Source organism: Rattus norvegicus, chromosome 20 (genome assembly GCF_036323735.1).
Source record: "Rattus norvegicus strain BN/NHsdMcwi chromosome 20, GRCr8, whole genome shotgun sequence".
NCBI classification, from domain to species: Eukaryota; Metazoa; Chordata; class Mammalia; order Rodentia; family Muridae; genus Rattus; species Rattus norvegicus.
This window is the reverse complement of record NC_086038.1, coordinates 28587501-28609845: the sequence shown is the minus strand read 5'-3', so window position 1 is coordinate 28609845 and position 22345 is coordinate 28587501. Positions and strand designations below refer to the sequence as shown.

The 22345-nt window shown below is 52.2% G+C and overlaps 1 protein-coding gene and 1 long non-coding RNA gene across 2 annotated transcripts in view; one reads left to right on the top strand and one right to left on the bottom strand.

Annotated features, from left to right (window-relative positions):
* Positions 1-2647: 2647 nt before the first annotated feature.
* Spock2 (SPARC/osteonectin, cwcv and kazal like domains proteoglycan 2) overlaps positions 2648-22345 on the bottom strand; it is a 26937-nt gene continuing 7239 nt past the window's right edge. The window contains 10 exon segments of the mRNA NM_001108533.3: positions 2648-6584; positions 6699-6836; positions 8102-8164; positions 10354-10572; positions 11143-11259; positions 11663-11777; positions 13826-13940; positions 15476-15590; positions 15784-15829; positions 16061-16069. Coding sequence (NP_001102003.2) covers positions 6439-6584; positions 6699-6836; positions 8102-8164; positions 10354-10572; positions 11143-11259; positions 11663-11777; positions 13826-13940; positions 15476-15590; positions 15784-15829; positions 16061-16069 — 1083 coding nt within the window. The 3' untranslated portion in view covers positions 2648-6438.
* The window catches only part of LOC134483914 (uncharacterized), an 8658-nt gene continuing 5306 nt past the window's right edge, over positions 18994-22345 (top strand). Inside the window, exon 1 of the long non-coding RNA XR_010061110.1 lies at positions 18994-22345. This exon is cut by the window's right edge and continues 150 nt beyond it. This is a non-coding gene — a long non-coding RNA (uncharacterized LOC134483914).

The window sequence follows — 22345 nt, the reverse complement described above, 5'->3', positions numbered from 1 at the left end:
CTTTGCTTCCAGTTGTCCTGGGTCTGTCCCCAGTAACACTCTGTGTGGTACTAGCCCAAGCAGCCACGGGCATCCAGACTGCTGGGATACGTGAACAGTGGGTGAATTATTTCAGAATAAATGCTAATCCGCGAAGCAGAAGAGCCAAACTTTCCTTGAAAGTTGAGGATGCTCTCAAGGAGGGCTCTCACAGGGGAACTGGTCATCAACTGTGCAGCCTCCTTGGAGCTGACCCAAAGACTTCAACAAACCAGCTTCGAGCCGGGGCTGGTGATAGGCCCAAGTCCTGAACCATGGAGTGGTTCTCTCTGAACTCAGAGGACTTACCTATGGTTGCAGATTGCTGGTCTTCCTGCTAGAGTTGAAGTTCCCAGGTGGGGTCTGCCTTCCACACCCCACTCTCACACCGTCAGGGAGGGATGACGCTGGGCAGCTGAAGCAGCTTAAATGGAAGGGTCTTCGGAAGTGATTTCTGAGGTTTTGGTCCAAGGTCACTAGGCCTCATGCCTTGGGGGTGTGGTTGTGGTGGGGAGGTCCACCTCTCTGTCACTTTGACTGGATTTGGGATTGCCTAAGAGACACACCTCAGGGTTAATCCGTGAAGATTTCCAGACAGGTTTAACTAATGCTGGAAGGTTCATTCTGAATATGGGCGGCATTGTCCCAGGGGCTGGGGTCTCGGATCAATTTTAAAATAGAGACGTGGTGGGAAAATGAGTACCCTCATTTACCCTTTTCTGCTTTCCGTCTTGGGGTGCACGCGCCTCACGTTCCTGCCGCATGCCTTCCCCACTCTTATGGACTGTATCCTCGAACCCTGAGCCAGAACAAGCCCTTCTTTCTGGTGTTGCTTTTATCAGGTATGTTGTGCAAACCGTGAGAAGAATCACTGTTAAAGGAGCCCAAGGTGGAGCAAGCTGTCCACTTGGTGCAGAAGCAAAGCTACCCACTTGGAGCCATCAGGCAGGGTACCAAGTCTTTAACACATGGCCCTCAGGGGTCTCTTATTGAAACCACAGTGCAAGGCCTATGAGTGGAAGAGTCACAGTATAGCAGTCTCCAGTGTAGTGTGGCTCTTTTGCCAACTGGCCAAGGCCTAGGAAATCGGTATTTGTGTGCAGGCCAGCACAGAGGGGCCTCACACAGCATATGCTGCTGATGGGCTGCCTCTGACAGACAGGCCAGCCTTCCTGAAAAAGCCGTTTGCTGTGACAGGCTTGCCCTGTGGCTTAAGTTCACTGGGACTGCGTGCTTAGCTCACACAGCATCCTGGGTTCCATCCCCAGCTTACGACTATGAGGAAAGTTCTAGAATTAGGTTGTGGTGCTGTTTGAAAATATCAGAAAGGCTGTGTGGCAACTTTCATATTACGCGTTTTAGAAAACAGGCTGAGCGTGGCGTGGTGCCTGTGTCCTCAGCACTCGTGGGCTGAGGCAGGAGAGGCAGGTGGTTTGCTATGAGTTTGGCCTACAGAGTTCCAGGCCAGCCTGCATTAAAATAAGGAAGAGGGGCTGGGGAGACGGCTCAGCGGTTAGGAACACTGACTGCTCTTCCAGAGGTCCTGAGTTCAATTCCCAGAAACCACATGGTGGCTCACAACCATCTGTAATGGGATCCGGTGCCCTCTCTTGGCGTGCAGGTGTACATGCAGATAGAGCGCTCATATACATAAAGGAAGGGAGGGAGGGAGGGAGGGATGGAGGGAGGGAGGGAGGAAAAGAAAACAAAGCTTCTACCTGTCACGTGGCCATTCTATTTCTGGGACTCTGGGCTAGGGAAATAACCCATCACAATGTACTATTTATATTAACAGGGCAGAATCAGTGTCCAACAAACCCCAGGGGAAATCACAATGGGCAATACTATGCACCTACTAAGTCGTTTTACTTTTCTGTATGTTTATTTCTGTTGTGTATATGGGGTGAGGGCATCGTGTGTGTACCACAGCACACATGTGTAAGTGTGTAGGTCAAAGGACAACTTGCTAGAGTTAAGTGTCTCCTTCCACCATACTGGTCTCAGGAATCAAAACAAGTCATGTGACTTTACTCAACTGAGCTATCTCCCAGACCCTTATGATTGATTTTAAAAAACTTAGACATGGCTCAGTGGGCACAGGAAAGGTCATATCACCAAACATGACAGCCAGAATGATCCCCAGGACCCACACTCGCTGGAATGACAGGGCCAGTTCCCTCAAGTTGTCCTCTGACCTCTCCACACGTGGTCATCACTTGTGCATGAGAGCACACGTGTGTATGCATGCACGCGCACACAGGCACGCACACACACATGCAGAAAAGATAAATAAGTGCGATGTTTTTTAATTAAAGGAAAAACCATGAGGGAAAGGCCCATAACGTGTTACCGCACATCCAGTTTTATCTCTGTTTTGTAGCCGAGGTGCAGGGGTGTGCTTACCGACAGAGAGGCTAATTTAGACGGGAGGCAACTTTGCAATAACGCTAAGCATTTCAAACCGTGCCTGGTCCTCTGTGGATGAATCAGGCTTGCCTTCTCTGAGGTCTCTCTTGCAATGGTAAGAACACACAGCTGACGGAGGTAGTCTGGACCATGGGGTCTCATCGGCAAAGGTCGACCCTTAGGACAACAACACTAAGAGACTAAGCACAGGTTTCTCGGCAGGTGATGTTTATAAAGTTTTTATTTTCCATTTTCTTAAAAATAACATTTGCTTTCTTTTATGCGTGTGTAGAGTGAACTTGTTTCCTTAGGCTGAGTAACAGGCAGATAAAGACCACAGCAAAGTGAGGGGCCCCGGGTGGAGGCAAGTGGGGGTGGGCGGGGCAGGAGTGGATGTGTCACGGAGGAAGGGGAGAGAACGGGGTCACCCATGGGATGCTTGAGTGCCCACCAACGCACACACAGGTCTAACACTTGTTCAGTTTTTCAAAAGACATCTAAGATTACTGGGAAATACAACGTCAGCACTTAAATCTACAGACGGAACCCAAGCACTTGACCACAATGTTTAACTCTAAGCTCAGTTTAAGTGGGACACGGGCTAAGAAGCGGGTTGCTCTGCCTGACTTGTTACAGATGTCTTGAATCTCCTTTTGCACCCCCAGGTCCTTCCTTGGGACAACTGCAGGCAGAAGGGTTCGTGATGACCCAGGTATCAAAGACGGGCCCCTGGTTCTCTCCCAGGCCTGTGGGCTCAGGCTTTGGGGAGCCGATATCAAAAGACCCCATCTACCCACTTAGAGGAGAAGCCGAAAGCAGATAAAGCTCAAGAAAAGCCAGACGGGTACCAACCCAAACCAGGGGAGGGAGGGGGCCGGAGTAAGGACGGACCTGTGCCCACCCATCACGTGGACTCCTATGAAACACTGGAGGGAAGTCAAGATGTCCCATGACTCTCTCACCAACTTTGCCTCCTGCCAGAGCTCCCTGGGACCTCTGAGTGTCTCTCAAGGCACATTTACTCCCTCCAACCTCAAACTGCCCCAACTTACGCCATCCCTCCCAGCACCCAAGGGCTATGGAGGGTCTTAGTAGGGCAGCTCCAGGGCCCGGCAAGGCGGGGTGCTGCTGTAGTTTGGCTGAACTCTTTCCAGCACAGCCCTAGCTCTCCTGCCCATAGCAAGGGAGCGAGAGCAGGCAGGAGCATGGGGGAACTGGGTAGGCAGCTTATTCAAGGATGAGGCCTTAGGACTGACAATAGTCTGGCCTGGGACCTCGTTCCTGAGGAAACCAGAAGCTACTTGGGGACCTTCGGCCCCACCAGGGACAACTGCTCTGTCTACCCTTGTGAGACTCAGTCTCAGTGGGGGCGAAGGGCAGTACGGGGGGGACACTTTAGAGGGGGACAAACTTCTGGACCCCTGAGGCCTGCCACAGTCAAGCTCCATACCTTCTGCTTTCTTCCTAAAACATATTTACAAAGTCAGATACAAAACCAGAAGATCCAGGGACACACAGAGCACAGCCCCCTCAGTGGGGCAGGGCGAAAGAAGGGGATGCTTCTTCCTCCACAACACCCCATCCCCACCCCAGAAAGTCTGAAATCCTTCACAGCTACCCGGGATGTTCTGGGAATCCAGCTACGGCAGAGGAAGAATCAGACTCCGTCCTATCGAGAGCAGGAAGTTTCAAGTAACTCCAGCTGGAGGAGGGGGTGGGGGAAGGGGAGGAGGAGGAGGAAGAGGAGGAGGAGGAGGAGGAAGAGGAGGAGGAAGAGGAGGAGGAGGAGGAGGAAGAGGAGGAGGAAGAGGAGGAGGAGGAGGAGGAAGAGGAGGAGGAGGAGGAGGAAGAGGAGGAGGAGGAGGAGGAGGAGGAGGAGGAGGGATGGCTGCTTCTATAATGCAGAGGGCTGATGTGACTGAGCCAGGGACCAGAGGATGGTTGCAGAGGCCTGAGGAAGGGAGGGAGGAGGAAGGGGATGGGATCAGGGACAGTCACCCGGAGAGTCAGAACTGTGTTGTGGAATGAGAAGCACTTTATGGAGCTTAGTGGCATTTCTGTATTTGCCCCAGGAGATGACAAGGAAGGTGGCCATTCCAGGGTGGCGGGAAGGGATGGGAAGGATGAGGCTCTTCCCTAAAGTCCACACTCAGTGGATGTAACCAGCTAGTGCCCCTGAGATGCTGGGGGACAGCCAGACTGGGGCTTTGTCCTGGAAACCCTAGCACAAGAACCCCAGTAGCTGCCCAGCCTTCCACCACACAGGGGGCTGTCCTCACTCTCCCTAGCCGTCAGGGTGGCCCTCGGTGTTCTCTCTCTCTCTCTCTCTCTCTCTCTCTCTCTCTCTCTCTCACACACACACACACACACACACACACACACACACACACACACACGCACGCACATACCAAAGGGTATCAGTGGCCCAAGTACAGGTAAGAAATTCTTCATCAAATATTTTAAGGAATTTCCTTTGAGAGGGGGTGCAGTGGGAATCAATAAACACACAAAACCCCACAGGGCATCTGGGTAAAAGCCCCTCACACTGAGGCATGGCCTCAGGGCCTAGCTGCCCAGTGTGGTCCCCTCTGATACATTGCTCTCTATTCATATATGTGGTGGGGCTTTAAATAGAGTCTGGGGCACGGCTCTAGTAGGGCCATCTTGGGGACCCTTGAGACAGAGGGAAGCCATGGTTGAGAGGACTAAGGTATCGGGGCCTCTCCTCCAGGACTATCTCTGGGCACAGGAAGTCACAGCTTCCTGATGCTTTCTCACAGGATCTCAGAGACATACCTTTCTCTGGACAAGAGGGGATCGTTTCCTACAGGGTCAGGGAGGAGGTGGGCAGACGTGTGCTGCTTTCTGTTCCTCTGCTCCTTAGGACAAAGGGACTCTTGCCAGGAAACAGAGGTCATGGCTGCGAGCCCTCAAAACTGAACTGCATGATGACAGCCCCCATTTGCCAAGAAAGCAGCCTAGAGCCCCAGGAGGCAACAGGTGCTGACTGGGTTAATCTGAGGCCTGGTATCAAGGGACCTACCCTCCTCCTCTGCCTCATGGTCTCTGCCTGTTCTGCTGGGCTATCTCTGGTTACTCAGGACTAGGCTAAGAGATAACCTATTGGGTGTGTCCAACCTTTTGATGTTGTAATAGTATTGTCATCTACAAAGCCCACATTCAAGAACTCCCCAATCCAATTATCAAAAACCCAAAAGCAGCAACCAAAAAACCCTATTTTTTTTTTTTTTTGGTTCTTTTTTTCGGAGCTGGGGACCGAACCCAGGGCCTTGCGCTTCCTAGGTAAGCGCTCTACCACTGAGCTAAATCCCCAGCCCCAAAAAACCCTATTTTTAAGTAAGTTTCCTGTTTTGTGTTGGGCCACATGGATAGCTATCCTTAGCCACGTACAGCCCAGAGGTCACGGCTGGACACACCCACAAGCAGCTCTCTGGATGTCAGCAGAAGGGTAAGCCTTGTTGTGTGAACAGGTCCTGCCTCACCACCACACACCATGGTGGGGCTTTCACATCAAATCAGCCCGATTTGGGGAGGATGCTCAGCTTCCAGCTTCCTGCCCTCCCTCTCTGGCCTCAGGAGAGGAAGGAAGAAAGGCAGGAGGGGGTAAGGTTGATTGAGCAGGGCAGGACCTGGGTCGAGGTGTTGGCCTGAGGGACAGGATCTGGGGCATCACATCACATTGATTTTGGTCTGTTGGTGTGTCCATGTGCGTGAAAGTGTGCATTTGAACATCGATAACAATGGGAAAGAAATAACCACAGGAAGGAAGGGACCTCTAGGTGACTCACATCACACACACACACACACACACACACACACACACACACACACACACCAGTCACACAAGCCACACTCTCCAGTCCCCACTGGAGCCAGGGTCCTTCACGCTGACTTCCGGATCCATTTGCTAAGTTGCCTGCTGCTGTCCAGGTCTCTTCTGGCCTGTCTTTCTGGCCGTCGGCACCCTGGCCTGCCGAGGCCTTCGAGGGCCATCTACCAGATGTAGCCTCCGTCATCTGCCTCACCCGCCTCACCCTCCTCCTCCTCAGCCTCCTCGCCTGCCTCTTCTGTCTCCTTTTCCTCCTCATCCTCCCAGCCGACACCGCTTCCAAAGTCCCCGGAGAAACCCACGATGTCATCTGTTGGGAAAACAAGCGAAAGACCAGTAAGGAACCTCCACGCGGCATCTACTCTCTCAGCCTGGAGTCCTGCCCCACCTACGTGACCCTGAGAACTAGCCACATGCTCCTTACCACAGTCAGGGTTCCCATGCATGCGTGTGCCGGTCAGCTCCAGGCCCAGCTGGTCCACGCACCAGCAGTCACCACTGCTCTGGTCACACTGCATCTTCCGATAGTAACCATCTTCATCACAGCTCGGAATGAAGATACCTGAGGGTTAGGGCGAGAGCTGGGAGTGTGGGCTCTGGAGTGGGTGAGCAGGGGCCTAGATGGCCTGAGAACCTGGCCAGCCTGGTACTGACGCCCAGCCCTTAAGACACCAGACACTCAGGACTACCGACCGGAAGACCTCCCTTCCCCAGCATCCTTGTATCACATGCTCTGGCTCCTTTGAGGATGCTATCAAGTGCTGCTGTTTCCTGGGTCTCATGGCCTCCATCTTGGAGGACAGGCTGGCCTCATATGTTAGAAAGCTTGATCCCACTCTTGGTTTCTCTCCAGCTAGGAATGTGGAGTTTCTCTTCCTTCTTCAGGATTTATTTGCTCAGGCCCTCAGACTGTCCACAAGGCATCTTCTGAGACATTTTAGACGGGGTGGGAGCAGGGAGGGCAGATAAGAACCACAGAGACAGCCAGGGTGGCATTTAGGTACGCTAGAGTGGAGAATCTAAGGCACTGGGGCCTGCTTTGGGAAGTGGGTGATAGAGTGGCTTCCTTACCAAGGCTGGAAGCCAGTAGGCCTGGCCAGCACAGTCCTATGGGTGCTCATTCAACGTGCTGGTCTTGTGCGTCCAATCATGTAACTCTCAAGGAGCCACAAGGCCCTGTGTTTTTGTTTGTTTGGTTGAGTTGGGTTTTTATTGAGACCTCAAGGTTTTTCCTGATGCCATCAGTGTATGTGCCTGGCTTATTACCCTCCCTCAAGACATAACCCACACCCCTTCCAAGGCTAGTGCCCCAGAAGATCTCTACTGGCCTCTCAGGAGACTTATGCCCACCTGCATTCTCCCTCAGCCCCTACACAGCAGTCTGAGTTGAGAATTTTCTTCCCAACTCTACGTGCTGAGTGTTCCCATGGCTAGGCTGGCCGAAGGCTTTATGTGGCCAAGAACCTTGTCTGCCTCACCCATCGGTTCTGACTGAGTCTGACCTGGGTCTCTCTCATCTCTCCAGGGTGTTCATTTAGAATATGAATGAGCACCTCCCACGGAGGGGGTTCCCATTCCAGCCTCAGACACACACCTGTTCCAGTGAATGTAAGTAGATGGTTCTCCTGCCCTGGTCTGGATAGCCCAAGTGTTTAAACATACTCCCTGAGGAGACTCCTGCCTAACAAGCCAATGAAACCAAGAAAGATGTTTTCCTGTGCCAGGGGCCTCTTCTAGGTTCCTTGTAAAGCAAGGCAGTTGAAACCTCTGACCCTCAAGAAAGTGCAGGGTAGCATCTCTAGCTCCCTCCTCTGCACCCCTCCTTACCTGGCTTCTTCTTGGCTGCCTCCTGGATCTGTGTGCGCTCCAGCTCTGCCAGGCAGGGGGGCTCTGTAGAGAGAAGCAGCCTTAGGATCGGCCCATGGTGCTGAAAACACACTGAGCCCCCCAAACTTAGAACCTTTTGTGGGGGCTCTGCAACAAAACCACCTGGTCTCACATCAGGCCACACCAGGGTGGTGGTGGCACGCCCCAATCCTACTAGGATTCCCAAACTGATATAAGGCTGTTGGATGAAGACACCCAGCGTCCAGTTAAGGGAGGCCGTCGCTGCTTAAGAGAGGCTAAGGATCACAAGAGCCCCAAGGTTCTCTGAGGGTGTTGGCTCTCACAGGATGAGCTAAAAAGTTCAAAAGAAAGCTGGGCATGGTGGTGCCTACCTTTAACTACTGCATTCTGGAGTCAGAGACAGGTGGATAGCTATGAGTTTAAGGCTAGCCTGGTCTACATAGAATGTTCTAGGATATCCACAGTCAGATAGTGAGTCCTTGTCTCAAAAATCAAAACAAACAAACCCACAACAAAATTCAAACAACAAAATTCAAAAGAGGCAGTAGGGACAGGCAGACACCACAGGCTGAGAAACCGTAGGAGAACAGATTAGACGTTAGACTTAACCCCGGGCCTGAACATAACTGGTGGCCTGTCTCTACTGTCTGGGTCCTTGGGGAGACCATGGCCTTCCAAACCAGATATCTGCCTGATAGTAAAACAGGACAGCTTAAGCCTTCTGCGTCTTCGGAAGACATGGGATGGACATCAGCAGCCTGGGGAGTGGATACACTGAGGGAGCACAGGCAGCAGGCAGGCTGGTCAGCACACTGAAGATAGAAAAGGTCTTAGGCCTCAGCACCACTGAGGGAGGCGTGACTCCCATGGTACTGTGGGTCCAGATTTCCTTAGTTTGTGCTCACAGAGCCTCAGAGTTAGACATTGTTATCTCCCAGAAAGTGAACTCACAAGGATGTGGGTCACTTATTTGGGACCCCAGCTTAGCACATGGTGGAGCCCTAGCCAAGCCTTGGCCTTTGGTTGCAGATGCTTCTTACTTTGACCGTGGTCAGCAGAGGCACTGGGCAGCTCACTAGAGACCTCAACTTCTCCATCAATTGCCCCTTGGCCTAGGTGATTTCTAAGCACAGAGCCTGCTCTGGATCTAAGCACACACGGCTGACAAATGCCAAGCAGGAGGCGTGGTGGTACTCCCAGCACTCAGGAGACAAACAACACCACAAGTCCAAGGCCAGCCTGGAATACAGAGTGAGTTCTAACCACCTTGGTCTACATGCTACCCTGTCTCCAAAAGATGAAAGAAAAACAATAAAAATAAAAACTGGGGTGGGAGCTAGAGAGATGGCTCAGCGGTTAAGATCACCAAGTGCTCTTCTAGAGGTCCTGAGTTCAATTCCCAGCAACCACGTGGTGGCTCACAACCATCTGTAAGGGGATCTGATGCCCTCTTCTGGTGTGTCTGAAGATGGCTATAGTGTACTCATATAAAAATAAATAAATCTTTAAAAAAAGATTTTTTAAAAAGATTTATTTATTTTATGTATATAAGTACACTGTCGCTGTCTTCAGACACACCAGAAGAGGGCATCGGATCCCATTACAGATGGTCGTGAGCCACCATGTGGTTGCTGGGAATTGAACTCAGGACCTCTGGAAGAGCAGTCAGTGCTCTTAACCACTGAGCCATCTCTCCAGCCCAATAATCTTTAAAAAAAAAAAAAAATCTAGGTGTGGTTGGTGCATGCCTATAGTTTCAGCTACATGGTGAGTTCCAGGCCATCTTGGGGTGTATGAAATCCTGTCTCAAAAAAAAAGCCTTCATGTGTGGTCTAACGATGACTTACACGATCACCTGTCTGGGGTGAAGATGTGACATCTGTGTCCTTGGCTTCAAGACCCTCCCTCCCCCACCCCCACTCAGATTCTCCAAGGGGCCCCTGAAACATCACATTCATACTTATACACGTGTGTTTATCTTATGTTTGTGTGTCTATGTGTATGTGTACATATTTGCGAGTTCACATGTGTTGTACATGTGAAGGTCCCTACCCTGGGTTCTAATCAGTGAGAGAAGCCCGGATGGATACAGCAAGATGAGCTGAGAAGGCTCTGAGCCCAAGCATGTGAGTAAGAGGCTACCACTGTGACTCCAAAAGAGAGGCTAGAGCTGAAGCTGAGCCCCACAGGGAGGAAGAAGTCGGTGCCCGAGAGCCACAGGCAGTACTTACTCTCCCTCCAGAAACAGAAGCACCACTCAGCAGTAGAGACTCGGCCATCTTTGTAGGTGTCGCAGGAGTTGAAGAAGGGGCGGATGCAGACCTCGTATTTGTCCAGGTTGATGGCAGCCAGTTCTGTCTGGTCCAGGAAGAGATCTCCACTGGTGTCCAGCTTAGAGAACATCCAACCGATGGAGTCCTTGCAACTGGCCCCTAGGCTCTTGTCCAACCCTGGAGGGGAGACTAGAATTCAGGTAGGCTCTGCTGTCCATCTGTCTGTCCATCCATCTTTCTATGTATCTCAGCCCCAGACCTCTGTTCAGAGTCAGGGTAGTCTGAAACTTAACCTCAGGGTACGGAGGGAAAGTAAAGGACAGCCAAAGGCCTTTGCTTCTACCCCCACACAGAACCGTAACAGAACCACTTGAAGCCTAGTTTACAAGCCTTTCTGAAGATGTGTCTTGGGTTCTGGGGATCAGACCCAGGGCTGTGAGTATGCTCGGCAGTGCTCTCCCAGCCAAGCTCTCCCTGCTATATCCTCGAGCCCACAAAACAGCATTTCTTCAGTTTCCTTGGCTACCCCGTGGAGGGACTGAGCTATGGCACCCACATCGTATCATGGCTAAAGCCGACCAACCACTCTACTGCAAGGTAAAGCTCTTTGGGGGCTCACATCGTGGGCTTGGAATCTGAAAGGGAGAGGACAGAAGTGGACTGGCCCTGTGACACCTGTCTGCTGAGCCCCTTCCTGTCTTCCCCACCTCACCCCAACCCAGACAGAGAATCAGTTCCCCATGCCACCTGCAGGGCTAGAGGAGCTGCTGGCTGAGCCATTCTGCTTCGAGTTCTCACGAAGGAGCTGGAACCAGTCACGAAGCCTATCCCCCAGGTCGGCCAGGTCCTGCCCTGTGCAGGTCTCTGCAATGAAGACGGAGCAGAGGTTTGGGGCTGGGTGGGATGAAGCAGCAGGCTGGGAGCATGGGCAATGTTAAGGGAAGCAAAAGAGGGAAGTGGGAGGAGCTTCCTCCCCTCCCATTCCCCATCCCCACTCCTCGTTCTTCCCCTCCCTCCCACTCAAACTAGTCAGTCTCCTTGCAGGGGGGCTACCTTCTTCTCACCCACTTCTCCAACACCCAGGGAAGAAAAAAGAGACGAAGCCCCAGCTTTCTGTTCTCCGTTACCAGGACCCCAAACTATACAGGTTCCTGTTATGGCCGACAGTGCCTTCCCACTCTGCAAACTATCCTACAGTCCTGAAGGATGCCCAGGCCTCCTGGCTAGGTCCAACAGCCCGGATCTAGCTTTGGTCACACTCTCTTACCTGACTTGCTGTCGGTGGTAGACGCAGTAGACTGCTCCGTGGGACAGGGGCAGGGGCCCTCACACCTCACCGCCAGGTGCTTGTTACTCAGACATGCCTGCTGCTCCAGCTTGCACTGCGCGACAGAGCTCAGGCTAGGGCGTGGGGGCTCAACTACGGGGCCTGCCGCCAGGGGCCCTGAATCCCTACCACTCAAAGGAAGGGCCATGGGGCTTGGGCTTGCTAGAGAACATCAGTGTAGCAGTGAGTATTAAAACCCCAGCCTGGGATTCTACCCCGCCTTGATCATTGAGTTCCTCTGGGAGTAGACAAGGACTAAAAAAATACACATTCACGGTGTTTATATCTATAATAAGTCTTAAGCAGCACAAGGGCTGGGCAGCTGCCCACCCTCTATTCTGTTAGAATCTACTCTCTTATCGATAACCCCAAGTTATTACTTACTATGTTTTATCTGCTCTTAGTTCTACAGGGCAACCTTTAGGGCCATGCTCTCTTTAACTTTAACCCATGGCTGCTGCTTCTTTCTCCTTCTCCTCCCGGTGGACCTCTCTGACCCAAGCCTGTAAAACCTCAACTCTCCCTTTGCCCATGTCTCCTTTGCCCAACCGTTGCCTATTAGCATCTTTATTGACCAATCACAGCTAACTAGAGACAAGATTACTTGGCTAAGGGGAGTCTGTATACAGACTCCCTCTTCTCTAGGACAACCAATTTTAAGGGCCCAAATTAACATTGAAATACAGATAACGGGGCTGGGGATTTATCTCAGTGGTAGAGCGCTTGCCTAGCAAGCGCAAGGCCCTGGGTTCGGTCCCCAGCTCCGGAAAAAAAGAAAGAAAGAAAGAAAAAAAAGAAAAGGGAAATACAGATAACGTCAGACCAACCCACTACACATCAAGGCCAAGGGAGGCCCACGGCCACGCCCAGGGCCATGAGCTTGAGGTGGAAGCGAGACCTCCTGGACCTTTCCCGGCAGCTTCCTGCCCATAAGATGCCTGTCCTCTGTTCCAGGACAGTTTTCCTCCTCTTCATCTGCATCCCACTTCTTTCTCCTCCTCTTCCTCTCAACTCCTCTGTGCTGTCTCCTGTGCCCCCTCAGTAACTTTAACCTGAGCAGGAAACTCTTATCCTACACCTGCATCCTATGCCAACCAAAAGGCTCTCCAGGGCTGGGACAATGGTCGGTGTTAAAATGCTGTTGCACAAGCACGGGAATCCGAGTTCGAATTCCCAGAAATGCCAGGTAGAACCCTGTGGACCCAACTGTCCCTCCAGCCTGAAGAGTCTGGCTGACAAGACTAGCAATATGGTGGACTTCCGGTTTAACTGAGAAACGCTAACCCGATTACTAAGAAGGAAGAACAATGGAGAACAAGTCCCAGCATCAACCTAGGCCCATACACATGCAAACATGTAAACATGTACACACACATGCAAACATGTAACATGTACACACACATGCATGCACACACATGCACACATGCATACATACATGCATGCACACACACACACACACACACACACACACACACACACACACACACACACACACCAGGAAAATAGAAAAAGAAAAAAAAACCAACAAGACACAAACACCCGGGGTCTCCTAACTCAACCCTAGCTAAACACCCTAGTGTTTACTTCTAGATATGTTACTAGCCATCACCTGTGCTCCCCTAGAACGCTTGAGTTTGCAAAATGGTTTCACAGACATCATCCCGTTCTTCCTCTCAAAATTCTACAAGGTAGGATCCTGTTCCCACCCCCAACACTTCTTCCCTACCTCTTCTGATGGGGACAGTGTCCTGTCCACATCGCCCTCTGCTGGCTGGTGAGCATAAAGTCCTCAGTGTACAAGTTCTTCATTCTCTCTAGCAACTGACCACAAGAGCTCCCCTCCTTCCATCCAGGCCTCTGAGCACCTTTGTGAGCCTTTCCCTGGCTTCTCCGCTTGCATTACCTGCCCAAACATCTCTTCATATCTCTTCCCTGCCCTCTGCCTGCCAAAGGTCAGCTCACCCTGACCAGGGCTGAACAGCTGCATTGAACGTACTGACAGAGTCCCATACTAATCCTAGGAACCTTTGTGGGGGCTCCTTCTGTTCCCCGTGGCATTGGGGACACCCCACCTCCACCCCATACATGGCCAAGGCTCCTCACCACTGAACTGTAGGTATGGCCATCGGAACCACAGACGGAAGCTAGCTGGGCCATGTGACAGGGCTTGCAGATGGAGTCTTTGCCTCCGTGGAGTTTCAAAGAAGGCTGCTTGATCCTGTGAACATGGACGGGGGGAGATGTGGGGATGGGGAGATGTGGGGTCAGGGGTAAAAAGATTCCTACCAGAAGGTCCAGTAGACATTGCCCGATAACTCCAATCCAGCAGCCTACAGTAGACCCATGCTCCCGACCTCTCTCGTCACCCAATCCCCCCATCAAAACCAGCTCCTAAAAATGGACCAACCAGGCAGGACAGGGGCCCTCAGTTGGCCTTTCACAGAGAGACTATCAGGTCTGATTGCATGAGGGGTCAACCAAAGCAGAGGTCTCGGGCCATGTCTGGTTCGGTCAGTCACTGGGTCTAATCACTCAGTAGTCACTGTTATGGTTTTCAGTGGAGGAATTCATTAACATTTGCAAAATGGAAGAGTTGGTATAAAACCCCCAAAATGGGCCTCAACGCCTCCTCCTCCTCCACAGGCCTCAGAAGCTACAGTCTTCAATATTTCGTGAAATCCCCACATGTCAGAACAGGGGCTTCAGGTGATCTGGTCTAACCCGTTTGTCTTAGACACACAGGACACCCAGGTCAGAGAGGAGCTGTGACTCTCTAGTCCTGAGTGTGTTTGGTAAGATGTGGCACTCTCTGTCTGCCTCTGCTTCTGTCTCTGTCTCTGCTTCTGTCTCTGTCTCTCTGTTTCTGCTCCTATCTCTGTCTCTGTCTCTTTTTCTGCTTCTCTCTCTCCCCCCTCCCCTTCCTGCCCTCTCTCCCTCCCTCTCACTTTCCCTTCCTTTATCCCTCATTTAAGGAAAGCCAGTAGCCACAAGATGAAGCTGAGGACACCCAAAGCTCCCTGTGGTGCTTTCCAATGACTAGGAACTCACACCTCCAACCAACAGCCAGGAGACAAGTGGGAAGGGGAACACTCCAACACCAGTGCTTCCTGCATTTGCAGGGAACCCTAAAGTTTGCATTTTCACAAATACCATCTCCTTTATCCTCAGACATCCCCTCCTCCCAGAAACATCTCTCAGGATGGGAATCTGCTCCCTCCAGGTTCTTCTGTCTTTTCTCAGGGGCCATGTCTTCCTGCCCAAGTTGCCCTCTGCTTGCTGGTGGCCATTAAGACCTAAAAGAGAATTGTCTGGAGCGTCTTCTCTTACCACAGACCCAGAGCCACACCCAACCAATCCAGTAGAACCAATGGTGGATGCCCTGACGCCCTGAAACAGTGGTTCTCAACATGTGGGTCGAGACCCCTTCTGTGTCGAATGGCCTTTTCATAGGGGTCACCTAAGACCATCAGGAAGCAAAGATATTTACATTATGATTCATAACTATCAAAATTACAGTTATTAAGTAGCAGTGAAAAGTAATTTCACCACAACATGAGGAACTGTATTAAAGGGTCGCAGTGTTAGGAAGGTTGAGAACCACTGCTCAGAAACAATGTAGTCACGTGTCCTTGTTCTGAGGGATGACCGTGAGCGATGTTCTTTGAAACAGTAGATGCCTAGGTAAGGACAGGGCCATGGAGCCCCACCTTCTGAGCAGAACAGCCCCTCCTGGGGCTCCTTGCTGTCACTCACCTGTGTTCCAGCTTCTTGCGGCTGATACACATGGCGCGCTGGTAGCCTTGAGCGACACACACCTTGTGACGACTGCACTTCACCTTCTGGCAGGGGTCCTTGGTGGTATCCAGAGCTGTGGGGACCCAAGGTCAGGACCCTGAACACCCGAGGAGAACCCAGGATCCCCAGCCCAACCCCAGAGGTGCCTCTCTCCAGCAGCCCTCGGTAACCAGAGTTCAGGACTTCAAGTCCTGTGCCCAAGGTCACTGCTCCTCTGTCCCCGTGGGTGCCAGACTCCTCCCCCCATACCCAGAGGGACATACTACCTTCGTCTCCTTGCTGATTGTCCTCCCAACTCTTGATGTAATCATCCTGGGAAGGGACAGAGGGGTGGGAGGGAGGAAGAGCCCCAATTACATCTCAGGTCAACTGAAGAGACGAGGAAGGGAGAGGCCTGGGCCACTGTTTCCACAGCTGCCCACCCAGGCACTGCCCGTAACCTCCCCACTCTCGATATCCTAGAACCCGTTCCAGTCTCTCCCACACGGGACTTCCCACTCCACACCGGTGGCTGGCCAGGGAAGAGGCCCGGATTGTACTCACCTCTACCTCCTGAAGACAGAACACCATGGGATCCACAGGAAATCAGCAGAGGGGAGAAGAAGAAAGACGTGGCTGTGAGGCCCACTCTCAGAACCCGGGCATCCCTGGGCTACTTTGATTGTGATGAGTCTAGAGACCCAGCACCCCCAGCAACACAAATTAGAGGCCTGTATTCCTGTGTCTTCTGCACACACGCACACAAACTATACTGTGGAAGTGTAAGGTAAGCCCCACGGTTCTGAGCTGACAATAAACCCCAGCCCAGCTCTGGCTCTATACCAAGGCAGATGTCTGAGGGGGCTGTACTGCCTGGAAATGGTGTTTCTTGTGCCTCTGCCCGGGGTATCTGGAAACGGCACCCAGTCTCTCCTGCTGCAGCCTCTTCTTTGGCACGTACCCTGCCGTCACCTGCCCACCCTGTGAGGGAGGTGTGAGGAAGAGCTATAGGAAAGCTAGTGTCTGCTCAGGGTTCCTTCCTTCCGACAAAGCTCAGATGGTGCCCACTGGGAAGGGAACAGTGCCTACGGTGATGGTTTTCCTGATCATTATGGTCCAGGGGAACCTGAAAGGTCCTTCCAGGTCACGTGAGCCAGCTTCTTCACAGGCAGAAGAAACCAGAACAGTCAGAGATGTGCCATCACGTGACTCAGCTCCCACCTTCACTGAAGCAGGTCTCGGATGCCCAGGAAAGCCCTCTCTTCCCACTACCTCGTGGGATCTCTGAGACCAAGGCCCTTGGAGATCTTCCCATTCTGTTGCATTGGATGGCCCAACCACCCCAGCCTGACCAGAAGAAGAAAAGCTTTCCACAGGCCCGCCTCCCTTTCACAAAAGCACCAACACTCTTTGCCTCTTCCCTCTGTCCTTTGAGGTGGGGCTGGTTGTTAAAGGCCCTCAAACAGCTTCCAGAGTGTCTGGAAGAAACCTTGCCAGGCAGATAGGAGCAGCTTCTGGATCCTGAAGAACCAACCACCAGCTTTCTCTGCACGGGACACTGAGGAGAAACCACATGTGGCTACCTGCAACTCATCCTAGTCTTTGCCATATCCCATTCAGAGATGTGGAGGGGTGGGTGTGGCATAGACCTGGCGTTTAGCTGTTATACCCAGGAGAAGAGGACATATGTCTGAGGGGGCTGTACTGGCATCAGACAACGGGGGCAAACAGCGAAGAGATGCCCATGAGGGCTTTGGAAACCAACAGGTAACAGGACAGCAGGAATGAAAACTTCCAGGGCAGAGCCAAGCAGGCAATGGTCAAACTAAAAATACCATTCATTCGGGCCTACCTAGGTACATATATGTATGCCTATGAGCATGTATCATGTGCGTGTGTGTGTGTGTGTATGTGAGTGTGTGTGCATGTGTGTGTGCATGTGTGTGTGTTATGTGTGTGCAGTCAGGTGTGACATTCCTCCTCCTTCCTTCTATGGCTTTGCACAGAAGCATACAGATGTGTAGCACATGAACACGGGGCCACTTGAGGCCATCCGCCAGTGCCAGATGGTTTGTATCCAGAAATGAAGTAGCAGACCCCATTTCTGTGAACAGCCTCCAGCTTTCACACTCGTGCAGCCTTCCTGTCTCTTCCATAGATAGGGAAGGTATTAAGAGATGGGTGGGAGAGCAGGGAGGGAAGGATAGAGGGAGGGAGAGAGGGCCTGGCTCTCAGGATGTCTCTGCCTGCCTCTCTGTCTCTCCCATTGAGCCTCTGCCCTAACCCTTGGCTCTCCTCACCCTGGACACCACAGGATGCCCAAGGAGCCAGGTGTCTCCCAGTCCTTGGGCTCAGGATCAGACAGGAGAAAGGTCACCAGGGTCCAAATGCTCAGGGCTTGCTCTGGAAGCCATAGGATAAACACACACACACACACACACACACACACACACACACACACACAAACACACACACACACACACACACACACTTGGCCTTTTGCAGGAGCAGGCAAAGGATGACAGCTCAGTTCTAGCCTTTGTTCAACAGCATCTGGGGTGCAGGGGTCCTCTGCCCGGAGCCTGCTTTACAGAAGACGGGGAAACAGGCTGAGAATGATCAAATAGCTGAGGCCGGCCACGATGACCAAGGCTGGGCGGAAGGAAGGAGGTACCAGCCTTTTTCAGGGACTGTCTCCCGCTGCTCCCATTTTTCCCTTGGGAAATGGGAGCAGTGTGGTTGTAAAGTGGAAGAGGGGGGAGTATGGTGTTGCATGCCTACCATTCCAGCAGTCGGGAGCTGAGGCTGGAGGATATCCACTTCAAGGCTGGACTGGGCTACATATTGAGACCCCATTTCAAGGACAGAGATCTTGTGATTGTCTAGTGTTTGGGGGACAGATGTGAACTGGCTGTCTTTGACCATCAAGATCTGTGCCCTCCCCAGCCACCTGCTAAAATACCACAGTGGGCGGGGTCTGAGGTAATCTCTCATCTCCTGTGATCCTGCCACTCTAGAGCTGAGGGCTTTGGAGTCCACTCACAGACTTCAGTCAAAACCCACTGTAGAATCCTTGGGACTCAGTACAAAGTGGCTTCTTAAAGCTTAAGGCCAAGAAGGTCTGATTAGAAACTCAAGGGGTAGTAGGGAGGGCTTTTAAGACTCCATCCATACTGTGCCCCACTCCCCAGGAGGAGGCAGCCTCCATGCTGACTCTGGGGACAGAGGAGGTCTTTCTGAATAGCAGTACCAAGTCCGGTGACCCCACTGCGCAGTTGCTGAGAGGCTGGAGGGATGCCTAGTTCATAATCCCTTTGCAACTTAGCTCCTCACTCTCCGGGGTGGAAGCAGCCAGCCAGGGGGATGGGAACAGGAGACCCTGCAGCTACCCAGGGTCCCTGCTTCCCCTTGGGAGTGCCCCAGGCACATTTCTGGCCTCTGAAGCTCAGCCACTTCTCTTTTGGCCTCTCTCAGAGAAACATGCCCCACATGGGAGCTGTTATATCAATCAGAGACTCAGATTTGGGTGCAGAAAATAGGGGCGAGAGATGAAAAGGTGACATGCCCCTGAAAGTTGGGGAAAGAGGGGTCATTGCTGGGGAACAGAGTCCAGTGGGGATGTGAGACTAATCATTCCCCATAGGGGTCACAGGGAGGGGCGACAGGCATCTTGCAGGCATCACAGGAACAGTCATTCTGGGGTAAAATAGGGGAATCGCTGAGGTCAGATGGGAGCCAGAACCATCTTCAGGCTGATGAAGAGGATTGTGGCTTACTGGGAAGCCCATGCTTCCTGCACTATGTCTATTTATGGCACCCAAGTGGGCTTATTAGTGGCTGAGAAATAATCAGACAAGGGTACCTGGGTCTTCTCGGCAAAGAGGATGTCCTATGGTTCTGCTGTGACTCACCCGCACCTAACAGGGCTTGGGGAGCCTTTCCCTAGGAGAATGTCCGTCAAATGCCTCTTATCCACAAAAGCTAGAATTCCTCCCCTGTGCCACACGGGCCCAGGGTCATTGGAGGGAGAAACTGTGTAAGTCTCCCAGTGCACACGTAAGATGAGGGTTGGTTCTGGTCAAGCTCTGGACAGCCAGAGTACAGGCCAGTAGGCTAGAGCTCACAGCTATGGTCCCCTCTCCACCCATGCATCTTCTGATGTTGGGCTTATGTCTGATTTCTTCACCTCTAGCCAGAGCCATGGGAAGCCATTCTGTCCCCTCTGAGGGAGCTTCGAATACATGTAGAGTGTCACGCTGCCCTCTCTAAGCCCCCTTGATCCTTTCCTACCCCCACCCCTGACCCTTTCCAGTCCCCACCAGTTCTTCAAGACAGTCGAGCTGAAATCCCTGTAGAATCCCTTCTTGGCTCTGCATTCACCCTTCCCAGGCTGCTGTTTTCTTTCTAACGTGTGTCCTATTTACTACCAGAGCAGTTTGCACTTGTTTATTTACAAGGGTGGACAGATGGACAGAGAGACAAACAGACTAAGAAAACTTACTTCTATCAGATGTTTCCTCTGCAGGGCAGGGATGCAGAGTGAGTTTAGCATCACCCCTCCCCATCTTAAATTTTTCTACAATGAACATCTATTGCTTTTATAGGAAAGGAGGGGACCACTATAAACGTTTCATTTAGAAACCCTTCCCTGGTTCCCCAACACCTCCAGAAGAAGGCTCATCTTTCGTCTGTGTCTGGCCACTGAGTCCACTGTCCACCCAGGGATCCCTCAGTAGGACATAGCTTTGCACAGCTGCCTTCTCCACTCTGCACATATGTTCACGTCTGACCCAGACCAGCTAGTTGTCTGTCATAACCCAGCTCCTGCATTCTCTTTTCAACCCCGCCCTTGCCTGCTTAGCCTACCTTGGAGAGTCTAGCGTTGCTCTGGTGACACCCAGCCACATGTTTCTGCTTCTTCTGCCTTATTTACACATCCAATTCCTTAAGGGAAGACACCACATAAAGTTCAACTTCCCTGCCCAGCACCCAGTACACAGTAACCGCGCTAGTAACAACAGCTACGTCTTCACATCAAGTACTGCTGGGGAAGCTAAGTTAAGTACTTCCTGCTCCTGCCTTGTTCACTCTTCACAGAAGCCCTAAGAGAAACTTATGTTGCTATCTCTGTGTGGCACTCTGGGATATTAAGTGACGTATAGAGGACCTCATGCAATTGCATGGCACAATACGGACCCCCAAACCAGGACACCATAGGTGTTAGCTGATGAAGACCTAAGTCAAGTGGAACCGGGAAGGCCAATCCCAGGCCATGATAGTTTCTCCTGCCACGTAAACACGCTTCAGGGAGTCCCGGAGGGGACGCAACTGGCTGGCATCAGAGGGTGAGATATCTGGGGTGGGTGGGGGTTCCTTTCTCCAGGCTCTTTCCAGAAATCCTTCACCCGCTCCAGGTTCTGCAGGTTTGGAGCTAACCCAGCTCCTGCTTTGATCTCTGCAGCTCAGCTCAGTTGCCATGGAGACAGGCCCACTGCACCAAGCTGGGGGAAAGATGAAGTGCGCAGGCCTGGTGGGTTTAGGGGGCGCATGCTGGGTATTTTGGAGGCTGTTTACTTCCTGTCATTTTAATTAGCACCCAAATCGCCAGCTCACTTCACAGCTTGAGTTAACCCAATCAATTCCGCTAGCAGCGGGCAGAGGAGGAGGGGGCAGGGAACCCAGCAGAGACTCACCGTCTCTGCAGCAGTATGGTGAGGGAAGCGACCCCTCACCCCGATGCCCCGCGTGGAGTCAGCGTACTGGGTTCCTGCGTGGCTTTACCTCTGATTCCAGGCAAGGGTCCCCTGCCCTGGACAAACTCTACTTCCTTATTGGTAAAACAGGGCTCTCTGCAATGCTCAGAACCAAGATGGAAGGACACTGGGAAGGCGGGACATAACCAGGACCACAGAACACAGGTTTCAAGTGGCCACAAATACCGACTTCTGCCATCGTCTCACGGCGAGGCGACTGTCACAGCGCATTCGCACGGGTTCATCATGAGACTCGGCTTCTGTAATTCTGTTAGGACATGTTTTTCCCATTCTCTTAATAGATCCAGAATCTCTAATTTTTGGTTTTTCAAGACAAGCTTTCTCTGTGTGGCCCTGGCTGTCCTGGAACTTGCTCTGTCAAACCAGGCTGGCCTTGAACTCAGAGATCTGCCTTCCTCTGTCTCCTGAGTGCTGGGGTTAAAGGCATGTACCACCACTGCCCAGCTAAAAATCTTTAAAAATGTAAGTGGGCCAGGCCTCACCTAAGCTCCAAGAGGCCTGGTATCTGAGAATCATTTCACCTCATACCAGAGCACACGTGAATGGTGCAGGAATGCCCCTCACCCCTGGGGAAGGCTCGGAGTTAGGGGGCCTTATAGGGTACCTTCTCCTGTCTCCCCCAAGAAACAACCATAGCCACGGAAAGGGTTCAGGAGGGGAGAGGTGAGGCTGCCTGGCACCAGCTTCTGCCTCAGCAAAAGGGAGGGCAGGCTGGGAGGGGCATCATTAAACACCTGCTTCCCTCTCACAGGGCTGCGTGAGACCTGGGCAAACAGACGGAGACAGGCATCTAGGAGACGCTGCTTCCCACCTCTTCCCTCTCAGGAATTTCCTCCAAAGGTAAAAATGTGCTTCTCACTGCTCCCTGCATGCCAGGAGCCTGGCCGGCATTCAGATATGCCTGCACCCACGCCCCTGCCAAGGCCAGAGCATGACCTCCCATGACTCTAACAGGATCTGGGCCACCCTCACCCACTCAGGCCTTGGATCCTACACCCAGCAGAGTGTAAATAACTCACACACAGTGGGTGGAGAAGAGGAGAGAGGCCAAGGGTCTGGGCTCTATTCTGAACCA